This window comes from Thalassophryne amazonica, chromosome 21 (genome assembly GCF_902500255.1).
Source record: "Thalassophryne amazonica chromosome 21, fThaAma1.1, whole genome shotgun sequence".
Classification (NCBI taxonomy): domain Eukaryota; kingdom Metazoa; phylum Chordata; class Actinopteri; order Batrachoidiformes; family Batrachoididae; genus Thalassophryne; species Thalassophryne amazonica.
In genome coordinates, this window is record NC_047123.1 from 38,117,957 (window position 1) to 38,132,050 (window position 14,094).

Consider the following 14,094-nt stretch of genomic DNA (forward strand, 5'->3'; position numbering starts at 1 on the left):
GTGCCACATATTCTGAATGTGGAACATCCTGTTCTACCAAAGTAAACCGTTCCAGAATGAGATCCATTGTGGTAAGACAGTGTTTCGTAATACAAATGTATCAACATATCTGGGAAGCTAAGGTTAGCTAGCTTGGTGGTTTCCATGTTGGCTACATTTGCTAGCTAGCATGTAACCAGCATCTGTTTGTGTATGACTGTTGACGCTTAAACTAAATGGACAGTTTGTTACAACAGACATTTACCTTGTTATACTAATTTTGATAGTTTTTCTCAGGTGGACCTATTAGCTTACTATATGCTACCTCACGTATACGGTGGCAAATGTTTTATTTTTTTTTAATCTATTGCAACATCAACATCCAGGTTTCATCTGTTCTGAGCACACTCAAAGTCCAAGATGTGTTTTAGAAATGTTTGAACAGTCAGTCAGTCACTTTAATTTCAGCTCTCTGCTGAAAAATAAGCTTAAATAAAAAAAATCAACATTTTCACAACATTTGGAAACATTTCAAAACAACAGAATGCCATCTAATATGTAAACAGGTTTGATCAGATCCTCGACACACGTCTGAAACAGGGTCATAGATTTGAACATGTCATTTCTAATATTTATAACTAGAAAGAAATAAAGAGAATGTTTGTTTGGATTATTGAGGGGAAAAAACAAATGTTTGACTGTTACTCCACATTCAACCTGCTTTTGTTCAAATGATTAAACTGCAACAAAACAGTGTCCAAAGTTTTTATCAATACAGTGGCAACAAAAAACTGAACTGTCATCATCATCTTCAGTAAAAGTCTCAAACGTGAAACCAGTGTGTTCACATCCTGTGAGGTCATGTAACTGCACATCAGCTTTTTGACTCTAAGAGTCAGAGTTCCCAGAGTCCTTTGCTCCAGCAGTTTCGGTCATGTGATTTCCTCGCTCTTCGTTCAGACAGCTGACAAACTGAAGCACGTGTGGATGGTGGAGACGACCTGATGAGATGTTAAAAAAACAAAAACGTCAATCATCTTCTCAACCCCTCAGCAAAGAACCTTGAGAAAACAAAAGAATATGAAAGTAAAAGTGAGCGGCCGATTGTAGACTCACCACTGGCGGAGTCGAAGAACTCCTGCAGCCGACCAGGTGTTCCCTCCAGCTGTTCGTACTCATGAGCCTGCAGGATCATCTCCAGCAGGTCCAACTGCTTCACCAGCTTGGCCTCAGCACTGTTCTGGTCTTCATATTCCTGCACACAACAAGACAAATGTAAAAAAAAAAAAAAACAGAGTAATTAAACATGATGATGTCATCTCTAAGTGTGTGTGTGTGTGTGTGTGTGTGTGTGTGTGTGTGTGTGTGTGTGTGTGTGTGTGTGTGTGTGTGTGTGTGTGTGTGTGTGTGTGTGTGTGTGTGTGTGTGTGTGTGTGTGAGAGAGAGAGAGAGAGAGAGAGAGAGAGACACAGACAGTCTGAGGTGGGTTGACACCTGCCACAGTCCATAAATCTCCTGTTTGAGTCCCTCTGATAGCAGACCTGTGAGATGTCTCATCGCTTCCTGACAGACACAAACCACAAAAATTATGAAAAACAAAAAGTCACACCTGTTTGGACATTTACATTTTTAAGGACATCAAATGAAAATTATTTTCTAAAAATAAATTTCTGAATAGAACAACAACAAAAACAAACCTAAATATCAAAATAATAAAAATGCTCCTATTTCACCTACAAATGGCCCAAAACATAGGGAGTGGACCCAATGTGGGCCACGGACCACACATTGGGTACCAATGCTCGCCAAGATCTAAATTTTATGAATAATATAAAGGATTTTATAACTTTGACATGAGGCACTTAAAACATCACTTTAGACGAGTCAAGATATCGATGGGAGGATATTCCTAAAAGCCACTGGATTTCAACACACACACGTCTCTTAGTATAGATATGAGCAAGCTGTCCTCAAATAACAAACAAAAGGCACGCACAAGGTGAGGAAGCCACCAAGACACGTGACCACTTTGAAGGTGTTACATTCAACTGCAACTGTGGTTAGAGAGGTGCTGACCTTTGACCTTAGAAGCCAGAGCTGAGCAGAGACCATCTCTAAGAGACAGAAAATGTGTTCACTCGCCTCTTCTCGTCTGTGTTTCTCTTCTTTACTGATGTTATCTGATGGAGCGATATCTCCCACAATGCACTCCGCCATGTCATGAACCAGAGCCAGTTTTATGCACCTAAAAACAGACGGTTTCAGTTCACACAAAGTGCCTGACTGTGACCTTTGGACTTGACTTGGACCCACCTGTCTCTGTCCACTGTGGGATCCGGGACGGTCAGGGCCATCAGGGCCATGCGGTACATGTGATCGGCCACGCTCTCTGGACGCTTCACCTGCCTGTAAACCCAGCCGGTCCGAGGGATTCTCTGCGGAACCACAGACAGACCAACGGTCCAGGATCTGACCCTGCTTCACCATCAGGACATTTACGGCAACATCACAATAAAATGTCCAATTTTAATCCTCTCTTCACCAAAAATCAAGCTTTAAATTCGAAAAACATGTTCAAACTGATTTTAATCGACTTTAACTATCTTTAATTAAACACTTTATAAAAATAGATTTTTGGGGATTTTGAGCGGGATTTAAATGCTATAAGCCAGTGAAAAATACACAGTTGTTTGAAATTAACTACATTTCACAAGCAGGTTTTAAATGATGATCAAACATGAAATCATTCATTTAATTAAATGTCTTTAGATAATGGCGACAATCATTAGTTACATTATAACTGTTAATTTAGCAGGAAAAAAGTCGTAGATCAAAAGAATCAAACTGAACTTTATCCTTCATTAAACCGCTGCGAATTTATAACTTTTCTTACTTTAAGTTGTCCGATAAGTTTCATAAACTGGAAAATATTTGTCATTCTTTCTATGGTCGCCATTACTGACCCCTGACCCGGAAGAAGGTTTGTTTGGGTTTTTTTTTTTTTTTTCCAGGCGTTTGCCAATGTAATAAAAAGGTCTAGCCGTTAGAGGGCAGCACAAACACGTTTATGTTAGAATTCCTTGGGTTTATTTTTTGTCAACTTCAAGATTGTAAAGAAGTTTTTAAAAAAAAAAACCATCAGTGCCTTGTCTTTGTTTTCGCTTGACAAACAATTAAAACAATTTAAAGAGTGAAATTTAAGTAAAATATAATAAATAACCGAAGAAGAAAAACTAGTGAAACCATTTTTCAAGTGTAGTAAATTCTAATATACAACGTGATGAATCATAAATAAGCTCGATGCTACTGACTTTTCTTTTCAATTTTTAACACACACACTCATATATATATATATATATATATATATATATTCATGTTCATTGGTGCTGAGTCGCATACTCAGCCAGATGGTGGCAGTAATGAACATTTACGTTGATGTTTAAGAATAATAAAGGAGGAAGAAGAAAGGAATGAGGTGCGCGGAAGTAAACGAAGCGGGATTTGAAAAGATAAAAGTGCGTTTGTTTGGTTATTTTTCCTTAACAAACTAATACAAAATGATAAACAAAGCGCCGAAACTGAGATACGTCATAAAGAGGAAAACGACGAGTGACGTCAATGTGGCTGCTGCGTCCGAGGCGATGGTCAGTTTTTTGTTTTTATTCAAAACAAACTTGATAAAAAGAAAATAAAACGTGAAGTTTTAATTCGCATTCTTCGTGTTTCAGGTGGAATTGGCTGCAGTTTTGTTCTTAAACAGTTTGGCGGAGGAGGCGAGAGGGAAAGCGTTTGAAGAGAAAACAGCGATTATCAAAGCTCATCACGTCCGAGCAGTTGGCAAGGTTTGACTCTAAAAAAAAATCATCATCATATAATTTTTCTTCGAATATATATATATATATATATATATATATATATATATGTATTCGAAGAAAAATTATATTCTTATTTAATTATTCTATAATGATTTAAAAATGTATTTCGATGGTGATTAAAAAAATTGTGAAGACATTTGATTCTTAAATCATCCCACAAGGATTAAATATTTAAAATATTGAATCCTACAATTATTACAAAAAAATGTAATCCTACAGTGATTAAAAATAAATATTTAATCCTTCTACAATGATTAAAATTTTTTTAATCAACCTACAGTGATTAAAAAAAACTTTTGGGAAGAAATATTTGATTATTTCATGAATGCACAATAACTTTCCTTTTACATTAATTAAAATGCTTTTTTAATTAAAAATAAATATTTCTCCATTTTTAGCAAACTATAAGGCATACAATGCTGAGAGATGTCACAAACAATTTACACAATTTATATATATATATATACATATACACACCATCCATCCATTTTCTTCCGCTTTATCTGGAGTCGGGTCGCGGGAGCAGCAGCTCATTATTTTATTTTATTACTAAAATGAGTTTTTTTGGGGAAATGTTTCCATTGCTTGATGATTGTTGAAGACAAATCAGATAAAATCACTGATGATCAAAAAATATTTTTTTAATCCTTCTGCAATGATTAATTTAAAAATAATCCTTCAACAGCAATTGACAAAGTAAAATATTAAATTCTCTACGTTGATTTAAAAAATGTAATTCTTTTACAGTGATCCAGGGTGCCATGAAGGGAAGTGAGAACAGGTTTTTCTTGCTTCCATCATCACTAAATCCACCTGCCTGAGGTGAATGACCTCCTTTACTTGACCCTTCATGACACACTGTTACCCAGATTCTCCTACAGTGATTAAAAATATATATATATATATATTTAATACTTCAGGTGATTTTATTTTTCTTCAATAATCATTGAGAAATGGAAACATTTGACAAGCCAAAAAGTAGTAATTTAACTAATTAAATTTCTTTTTTTTAAAATATAAATCTGGTAAAATATTTTTGACATGTCCCAGCATATCCCATGTAAAATATTTGGATAAAAATGGAGAAATATTTCTTAAAAGCCACCAAGGCCTCGGTGCTCCAGGTGCGAGCTGGCTCAGGTCTGGGTTAGAAAGAGTTGGAAACTTTTTTAAAACTGTCCGTTATACGTGGAGTTACTTCAGACCATTCAGCAGCACCAGAGTCACTGCACATTGACTGTCAATAAAACAAAAACCTGCACTTTCGAGGTTCACCCAGATCACAATGGCGCAGTGCGTGAAGATGATTTATTCATGACAAAATCATGCAGGCTGACAGTGCAACATGATTATTCCTTAGCCACAGATTATTTATCACTTTAAATTATTTATTGCCTTTAAAGAGTGTCTTACTCAGTTTTCTTTTATTTGTAGAAAATGCTGAAAAAAGCACGAGGATGAAGATGATGACCTGTATTGTCACCAGCAACGCCACTTTTTTTTTTTTTTTGCTTTGGGGGGTTGTTTGTCTTCTATTTAAAAATCCGGTAAATTCTCACCAGTTTTCTTAGTAGTTATTCTTTCATATCACTCACTCTCTGCCAGAAAGATAAAGTATTCATTTCTTCTTTTGTCCTTGTTCATAATTTGAATTTTCAGCTCCACTTTGATTCTGTCTTTGATTTATTTGTTTCGCTTTCTCTCTACACAAATTGGGCATTTTAAGCTTTGTATTCCAGTCAAAAAATACAATTTTGGAAACTTTATTGACATAATTAGAGTTCTAAAAATGGATTTATTATTATTATTATTTTTAAATTAAATATTAATTGTTTTTCAAATTTGCCTGCTTTGAGTGAGTCTTTTTCTGGTGGAATCATTCATTTTAATCTTTAAAATGTTAATAATAGTAAAAAAAAAAAAAAAAAAGCAGATTTTTCAAAACTCCAAGGAGACAAACAACAATAATTTTTAATTCATTTCTAAATTTATTGATGTAAATCACCACACTTTCATTTTACCACTAATTGGTATCACTTAAAGGGTAAAAATGTATATAAAATAAAAGAGTCAGAACAGGCCATCTCAAATTTTTAGCCAGATTAATTATTGTGAAAACCTGTTTAAAACGTGTTTGAAAGCATCTTAAACTAGAATAACATTTTCTTGATAAATGGCTGTATTATTAAAAGGCTAAATGCTGAAGGCTTCATTCCTCCAGACAGTTGGTGTTTTAGTTTTCCCACGTACATTATCACGTTTTGGGAACATTCTGGATCTGCATCCACACACGCCTCCAAAACAGACCAAAACAGAAATACAAGAAACTTTTCCTGGAATCAGTTTGTAAAACTGCAACCAAACATTATTTTCATTATGTCACTGGGACAAATTACCCCCCCCCCCCCACCTTTAATTGGAGGAGGTATAGAAAAATTATTTATTCTACCAAACAATGGTTAAAAATAATAACAAAAAAATCAATGTCTATATTAAAAAAAAAACAGTAAAACACTTTAAATCAGGTTATGTTAAATTTAACAAGATTTGGTTTAGAATTTTAGAGCTTTAGTGGTATAGTGGGTGGTCCACTAATCAAAAAAAATCCCTAAGTGTGGCTAACTGCTGACAAGCCCATGAGCAAGACACGGAACCCATGAACTACAGAATATTGGAGCACAGTGCTGCATTCAGTGCCACAAACATGACCAAAGTAAAAATAATAAAAATGATGTACAAAAAGAAGACGAGTATTCGTTGTGAGAGAGAATAAAAAATCCAATCCTGGCGCCAAAGTTTTTGAACCAACTCAGACCACTTTCACTTCAGTTCCAGAACATTTCAAGCAGGTTACATTATGGTTCTAAAAGCAATTTAAACCAGTTTAGTTACAGTTCTGGACTTATCAAAGCTATCAAATTAAACAAGTGGAGGTGTCAATAGAAGTGCTAAAAAAAAATGGCCAAAATGCATGTTTTTTTTTTACTTTTTATTTATTTATTTAGATGATACCTAAACGTTCCATGTAAACACTGGCGGTGTTGGAGCACAATTCTCTGACAGCTTCGAATGAAAAAAGACGAAGAAGACTCCACTTGCAAAGAAAACAGATCCTGGATCAGCGGCGGTCGGTGAGTTCTATGCATAGACTGTACCGTAATGAGAGTTGTAAACTGACTCCTGATCAGCGACACGCGAGCTGGGCTTGGCTGTTCGAACAGGTAACGCAGTCGCTTACTTACAGATATCTAAATATAAATGCAGGTTTATAACGAACGCCAGCGTTTCAACTTCTGTCGAAGGGCCTAAAAGTTCGTCCTGATGTCCAGGTGAGGAAATGTAAAGCGTTTACTTTCATTTATGACTGCAATGCTAAATGTTGTAGCGGCTGGCTAGTTAGCCTCTAGCTAGGGTAACGGTAACTTGAATTTTTACAATATTTGAGCTAAACCTAGCTCTTAATAAAGACACACGTCACAGAAATATTGTAAGTAAAATAAAATTTTATACTGTTAATTTAAAGACGTAAGACAACATTTTAGCTGTCGGGTTAACTTGCTTTATTCTGACAAGCAGCTAAATCATGCTAAAAAGGCTATAATTTGTATGTTTGAACACCTCAGAATGACACAGCAGTAACTATAGGTGACTAGAAAATTAAGGTAGTGTTTTTGGTTTATTTGTTTTGCTGGTAGATATTTGCTGAAATTTCTAATGAAGCAGCCTGCTTCCAAAACCTGTTAACCTTGAACAGGTGTGGTGCCAGAAACAGATTACTCATTAAAATGTAGCCACTTATTTTCTTAATCCACACATTAACGAGTACATTTCTCCTGTGGTGGTAATAATGTGGGATTTGTACAACAAAAAATAAGCCAATTAATGATTACAATGACTAAAACAACAAATGCCACAATCTTGTATGTCACAACTTTAATATCTGTATTTTGGTGAAACTCGCTGTCAGAATCGAGGAAAATGATTTGATATGAATTTCTACTGTATTATATTGGCTTTAAATCTTGAATTTGTTGGAATTGGATCAGTTTAGTATTTGTATGCTACTTTTCTCTTTTTTTTTTCTGTAGCATGGCAGACTGTGGCGATGTCGACTGTTCTGTAAAACACCTGTCACCCTCTAAGCTGATAAAGGAAGTAGTAGATAGTTGTGCAGCTGATTCTTCCATCTCCTCCACCAATCAGGAGTGTGCAATCTGCCTGCAGAGCTGCGTGCATCCCGTACGTCTGCCATGCTGCCATGTCTTCTGCTTTCTGTGTGTGAAAGGTGCATCCTGGCACAGCAAGCGCTGTGCTCTCTGCCGCCAAGACTTCCCTGAGGACTTCCTGGAGAAGCCGGTTTTGATTTCACCTGAGGAGTTGAAAGCAGCAGCTGCAGGGATGAGCCGAAGTGGAGGGACCAGGGGCGACTCTGTGTGGTACTATGAGGGTCGCAATGGCTGGTGGCAGTATGACGAGAGGACCAGTTGTGAGCTGGAGGAGGCTTTTGCTAATGGGAGGAAGAGCACGGAGATGCTGATTGCTGGGTTTCTGTATGTGGCTGATCTGGAGAACATGGTTCAGTACCGCCGCAATGAGCATGGACGTAGACGCAAGATAAAGAGGGACCTAGTTGATATCCCCAAGAAAGGCGTTGCAGGACTGAGGTTGGACCCTGAACCTGTTTTGCCTGTTGTTACCAGAGCAGCAGATCGTGTGAGTTCAGCCGATGGGTTGGACACTGCAGCCCAGCTGCAGCCTCTTCCTCCTCATAGACCTCAAACAGTTCTTGGTCACCATCTCCCCAGTCTTCAGCCAACACTGGAGGAGTCGCTCTCCCAGCTCCTAATCAGCCAGCCAGAGGAGGAAGAGCTGGATGGAGACCATCAGCGGAACAATCAGACACATGAGTCCATTAGCAGTGAGAGTGACGGTGAAAACCAAGAGCCAGAGAGAGGAAGAGCAGAACTGATGCCACACCAAAGAAGAAGGAACCTGGAGGAAAGTGAGCCAACCAGGATGCCTCAGAGGGGCGGGGCCTCCAGCTCAGTGCTCAGCCTGTGCTCCCGTAGTCCAGATGGACAGTGCACCATTACAGAAGTGTGACCGTTTGAAAACTCAAGGCTCTCATGGCATGAAAAATCATCTGTTTTCCCAAATGTCTTAAATGTTTTCAGCTATTTTTATATTTAAGCATGTTGAATCTCCAAGAAAAAATACTAATTGAATGTGATGGGCATATGCCCTCTAGGGGGCAGTAAATGCCCACATCTAAATTTTAAAGTATAAAATTTGAATATTTGGTGCCCCTAAACTTTATCATCATTCAACATAGCACATCCCGCCAGATGTGGCACTAACATCAGACCAAATGTGAAGGAAGGAAAGGGCTGCTGAGATACTAAAGAGCAAACAATTGTGCTTTTGTAGCTGTAAAGTTGGCAGAATTTCATCTATTCAAATTGTCACAATGGTCAACAGGCAGGTTCAGCACAAAATAAAATGTCCTCTGAGCAGCTTCTGGGAACGAGCTTCACAGGCAGACTGGAGTCGACTGGTTCTCGTCTGCTCCATGGTGGGATATTTAAAAAAAACATTGTATATATTTTTACTGAATCATCAGACTTTGACCAATTTGTACTTTAGTAAGAAGGTTGAGGTCATTTCCTGCCTGGTCCTTTCTGTGTGGAGTTTGCATGTTCTCTCTCGTGTTCGTGTGGATTCCCTGTGGGTGCTCCGGACTGGTGTCCTGTCCACCGTGTGCACCGCCTCCAGACCCTTAACTGGAATGAGTCCAGAAAATGAACGAGTAATCTGGTAATACACTCGTTAACATTAAAGGTTTGTGTAATACTTTGTCCTGCTAACAACTCTGTTTAACATGTTTAAAGTTTTAATCTCACAACTGGTCTTTGATGTCAGTTTTCCTTAATATGTATTCAGGACCAGTCGTGTGTGTGTGTGTGTTGATCCCTGGTGATGAGCTGTTTCTAATTTTATAAATCTACAGCCTCTATAAGGCATTTGAGAGATTTCAATTTGTGGAAACTACACAAATAAATGTTTTCACGTTGTGAGAATGAGCAAATTATCAAATCAGAATTAAAAATGACAATCCCCCCCCGCCCACCCCTGTCAAATACAATTTTTCACCTCTTGAGTGATTTTTATGAATTACTAGTTTAAAATTTTGCTGATTTAGACTTTATTTTAATAGTTCGTAATCCACACAGAATAATTTGATGAATTGAGTTTGTAAATGTGAAATGGGTGGAGAGATGAGAGGGTGTAGTTGTTTGTTTTTTGGGAGCCTGTGTGTAGGCTGACTGGACCAGAAAAAGCTTCAGTTGTTGTCGCACACTTCTAATTTCTGTTGCCTGTCTGTTTGACAAGTTGCTCAGTTTGTGTTTTCTGAATAAAATGTGAAAGAATTAATTCACTAGTGATGATTTTATTAATTTTCCCCCTACATTGTTTATGATATGACAGCGCTGAATTCATGGTTCTGCTGAGGCTGAAAACTCCTTGGATGTTTGGGTATTTGTTCTGCAGCAGCTTCATGAATGAAACATTGGTTTCGCTGCATCTGATCTCCATCTTTAACTCAGAGTTGCATGAAATCTCAATTTCCAATGAGTGTCTTTCTGGAAAAGTTAGCAATGTTTTTTTGGGGGGGGGGGGGGGGGTCTCATTGAAAGGAAGAATTCAGAATCTGTATCTGGATGCCATTAAACACTAAAATGGAGAGTTTTTGTAAAATCCACCATGCCACACATTTTGTGGCAACCCTGCTAAACGGCAAAGTTATATGCAGAGTCAAATTTGGCTGAAAAGCATCTAATTTCTCCAAGAAATCAAAACTATACACTCCCAACCCCAGAGGGAACAAAGTGGAACTCGTGCCAAACCCTGATTGTGCATCGTCTGACGTGAGAAAAGACTACCGGTTGATTTTGTCAGTTTGTGGTTCAACAGCGATGTTCCCTCACATTGTCCCAATGAGTTCCATCGAATGGGGGGGGGGGGGGGGGGGGGGGGGATTTGACCTTTTGATCATAAAGCTCCAGATGGTGCAAAGTCCTCGAGTGCTCCCAGTTTGTCTTTAGATTTTACTATCTGGAGTCTAAAGTAAAATTTAAACACTACCTCACATGTGCAGGTCTGTCACCACTAAAATATCTCTGTGCATATATATATATGAAACAGTAGTGTTTATTGGTAATACCAACATTCACAGACGAGGTATCTCAGTCCTGCAGGAGCCATCGGTGACCTCACTCCTACAGCCATCATCAAGCTCACGCCATTAGAGCCTATCAGATGGCAGGCATCAGTCAGCCTGCTGCTACTGAACAGTTAATGGTAAAGCATCATGTCGTCACTCCGCTTCTTTAACTTTTAAGTTTATGCAGTCAACACGTCCAAATCCAGAAACTGACTTGCATTCTGTTACATTTGTACGATAAAGAGCTGCTTAGTGGTCGGTTTCATGGAACAGTGCATAGAAATGTTTGTAACTAAAAGCTGGTGTAAGTGTTGTATTTTTACTTTTTGCATTTGTGTCTGTGTGTAATCCCGGTAGTTAAACCTCTATATGGGCACTAAGACCCATCCAGCCTGTTGGTGTCTGGATACAGCTTGAAGTGCATATGCGAGACTACAAATGTTGCTGGATGGGATGTCAGTCCTCCGTAGGGTGGTCCTCTACAGTATTCCAAAAATAAAAATGTGACATTCTTAAGGTGCTTCTTGACAAAATTGTCCATCTTGATGAGAAAATGTTTTGTGCAAAATTATATTTCAGTACAACTATATCCACTGCCACACGCAGTGTAGAAATTGCAATGATTGAGCATATTAGCACAAACCAGCAATAGTAGTGTTCATCCTTGGTTAGGATCTGACTGTAATCCTGGATAAGTGCAACTTCTCGCTCAGCAAAATCATTGACAGCAGCAACATTATCCAAGACCTGCTGTGACAACTGGAATGATGGGTCAGCCTCACACTCTGAGGGTCCTGGATCACACAGGGGTGTCTGTCTCTAGGCTTCAAACTGATTCCAGAAAGGGCCAAGAGGGTGCAGGTTTTCCTTGTAACCACCAACTCCACCAGGTGATTTCACTGATGAACTCATCCCATCTGCTCAAAGTGATGTGAATTAGTGAAATCACCTGGTGGAGTTGGTGGTTACAAGGAAAACCTGCACCCTCTTGGCCCTTTCTGGAATCAGTTTAACACATACAGTAGTGTTCAGAATAATAGTAGTGCTATGTGACTAAAAATATTAATCCAGGTTTTGAGTATATTTCTTATTGTTACATGGGAAACAAGGTACCAGTAGATTCTCACAAATCCAACAAGACCAAGCATTCATGATATGCACACTCCTAAGGCTATGAAATTGGGCTGTTAGTTAAAAAAAAAAGTAGAAAAGGGGGTGTTCACAATAATAGTAGCATCTGCTGTTGACGCTACAAACTCAAAACTATTATGTTCAAACTGCTTTTTTAGCAATCCTGTGAATCACTAAACTAGTATTTAGTTGTATAACCACAGTTTTTCATGATTTCTTCACTTTCACTTTATTTATTCAATGTCTCCAAAGGAGCAACGAGCTGTACAGCAATGGGTATACAGAAAAGCACAGAATAAAAAGAAAAGAAAAGCAAAACACACCAAACATTCAGTACACAAGGGGGACACAGTACAGACCTGGATCGATGGAAATGGAACCGAGTTACCTAACACGATTTGCCATCAACCCTAAGTACCTGCTTCTCTCCTCTGGTCAGCATTCAGAACAGAGATAGCCACAGGTACAAAGGAATGCTTATATCTGTTACTCCTCACTGTAGGAAACCTAAGCCTCGCTCCAGATGGAAAATAACAAAATTCACCATGGAGAGGGTGGGCCAGATCAGATAAAATTCTCTGAGCCTTCTTCCTCACCTGTCTGGAAAACAAGTCAGACAGTGAGGTCTGCTGGGCCCCCAAAAGCTTGCTGTACAATTCTACAATGTTGTGAAGTGGCTTCCTTGCTTTAATGCTGAGGTTTCCATACCAGCACATCATCGAAAAAGTTAAAACCGATTCAACACGAGATTTATAAAATACGGTCATTATTGTCCTGTCCACTTGAAAATATGACAACTTATGAAGACAAAACAGATGCTGCTGATCCTTCTTATACAGCATGTTTTCATTGTCATTAAAGTTCAAGTTGCTATCAATCAGCGTTCCCAAGTATTTATAGTTGTCCACATGCTCCACCTGTTGGCCCTTGGTGGTTTTGGGTGAAGACATCCGTTTCTGAAAGTCAATAACCATATCTTTTGTCTTAACGTTCAGCTACAAGAATGAGTCGTCACACCACTGAACCATATCTGCCACGACAGGGCCATGTTCCCTTTCATCACCATGCAGGAGACTGATTATAACAGAATCATCTGCAAATTTTAATATATGGCGATTCTTATAGTGGCTGCGGCAGTCATTTGTATACAAAATATACAAGAGAGGGGACAGCACACAACCCTGTGGTGAGCCTGTTGAGGAATATAAAACATCAGAAACCCTCACTCACTGAGATCTCCCTGTTAAAAAGTTCAAAATCCAACCTACCATAGTAAAATCCAGTTTAAAATCCTTAACAGGCTTATTTATTAAAATATGTGGTTGGATAGTGTTAAAAGCAGAAGAAATGTCTAAAAAAAAAGACGTGCATGTGCCATAGGACTTTCTAAATGCTTCAGGACCAAATTTAAGAGGGTGGCAGTAGCATCCTCCACGAATCGATCAGCCCTATAAGCAAACTGAAGAGGATCGAGTAAATACTCCATCTGGGAAAGAAGTTCATTCTTCATCAATTTTTCAAAAGACTTCATTGCTAATGAAGTAAGAGCCTCAGGTCTAAAATCATTGAAGACCTTGGGGGATTTGGTTTTGGCCACAGGGATTATTGTGCTTTGTTTCCAAACATTAGGAACCCTCTGTTCGTTGACTGACCTTTGAAATATATCAAAAAAGACTGGGCCTAATTGTTCTGCACAAAAGGATAATAAACAGCTGCAGATATTGTCTGGTCCCGGACTTTTTTTGGCCTTGGTTCTTCTGAAACAAGTAACCACAGTCTGTTCATTAAAAGGAGGAGAACCTGGGCATAACAAGTCATTTTTCCATTTACAAATTTCATGATTTAAAATCCAGATCTGCGAATTCACATCTGCAAGGCATTAATTTT

At 38.3% G+C, this 14,094-nt stretch overlaps 3 protein-coding genes across 4 annotated transcripts; 2 read left to right on the forward strand and 1 right to left on the reverse strand.

Moving 5' to 3' along the window:
- Nucleotides 1-70: 70 nt before the first annotated feature.
- Nucleotides 71-2,961, reverse strand: hddc2 (HD domain containing 2). Its single transcript, XM_034162247.1, has 6 exons — nt 2,873-2,961; nt 2,293-2,414; nt 2,122-2,224; nt 1,474-1,542; nt 1,096-1,234; nt 71-980 (listed from the first exon to the last, which is right to left on the reverse strand). The coding sequence occupies exons 1-6, from the start codon at nt 2,933-2,935 to the stop codon at nt 868-870; spliced, it is 609 nt and encodes a 202-aa protein (XP_034018138.1). The 5' UTR covers nt 2,936-2,961; the 3' UTR covers nt 71-867.
- A 481-nt stretch (nt 2,962-3,442) lies between these two features.
- On the forward strand, nt 3,443-5,842 carry cenpw (centromere protein W). The gene is made up of 3 exons (XM_034162161.1): nt 3,443-3,623; nt 3,708-3,821; nt 5,289-5,842. The coding sequence occupies exons 1-3, from the start codon at nt 3,537-3,539 to the stop codon at nt 5,313-5,315; spliced, it is 228 nt and encodes a 75-aa protein (XP_034018052.1). The 5' UTR covers nt 3,443-3,536; the 3' UTR covers nt 5,316-5,842.
- A 1,164-nt stretch (nt 5,843-7,006) lies between these two features.
- LOC117503304 (E3 ubiquitin-protein ligase rnf146-like) lies at nt 7,007-10,082 on the forward strand. Of its 2 annotated transcripts, none has more exons than XM_034162518.1 (2): nt 7,007-7,183; nt 7,943-10,082. In XM_034162518.1, exons 1-2 carry the CDS (start codon nt 7,176-7,178, stop codon nt 8,955-8,957), a joined length of 1,023 nt encoding a protein of 340 aa, XP_034018409.1. In that variant the 5' UTR covers nt 7,007-7,175; the 3' UTR covers nt 8,958-10,082. The 2 variants fall into 2 exon arrangements, with proteins under 2 accessions (XP_034018409.1, XP_034018410.1); XM_034162519.1 differs by having other exon boundaries at nt 7,034-7,075.
- The last annotated feature ends 4,012 nt before the right edge of the window (nt 10,083-14,094 follow it).

What these genes read in the sequence shown, in the direction of transcription:
- cenpw (XM_034162161.1), top strand. Translation starts at nt 3,537, where the DNA reads ATGATAAACAAAGCGCCGAAACTGAGATACGTCATAAAGAGGAAAACG. An exon ending in CTGCTGCGTCCGAGGCGATG is followed by an intron (nt 3,624 to 3,707) that starts GTCAGTTTTTTG and finishes TTCGTGTTTCAG; the next exon opens with GTGGAATTGGCTGCAGTTTT. An exon ending in ACGTCCGAGCAGTTGGCAAG is followed by an intron (nt 3,822 to 5,288) that starts GTTTGACTCTAA and finishes TTTTATTTGTAG; the next exon opens with AAAATGCTGAAAAAAGCACG.
- hddc2 (XM_034162247.1), bottom strand. Translation starts at nt 2,935, where the DNA reads ATGGCGACCATAGAAAGAATGACAAATATTTTCCAGTTTATGAAACTT. An exon ending in AGATTTATGGACTGTGGCAG is followed by an intron (nt 1,235 to 1,473) that starts GTGTCAACCCAC and finishes TGTTGTGTGCAG; the next exon opens with GAATATGAAGACCAGAACAG. An exon ending in GTTCTTCGACTCCGCCAGTG is followed by an intron (nt 981 to 1,095) that starts GTGAGTCTACAA and finishes ACATCTCATCAG; the next exon opens with GTCGTCTCCACCATCCACAC.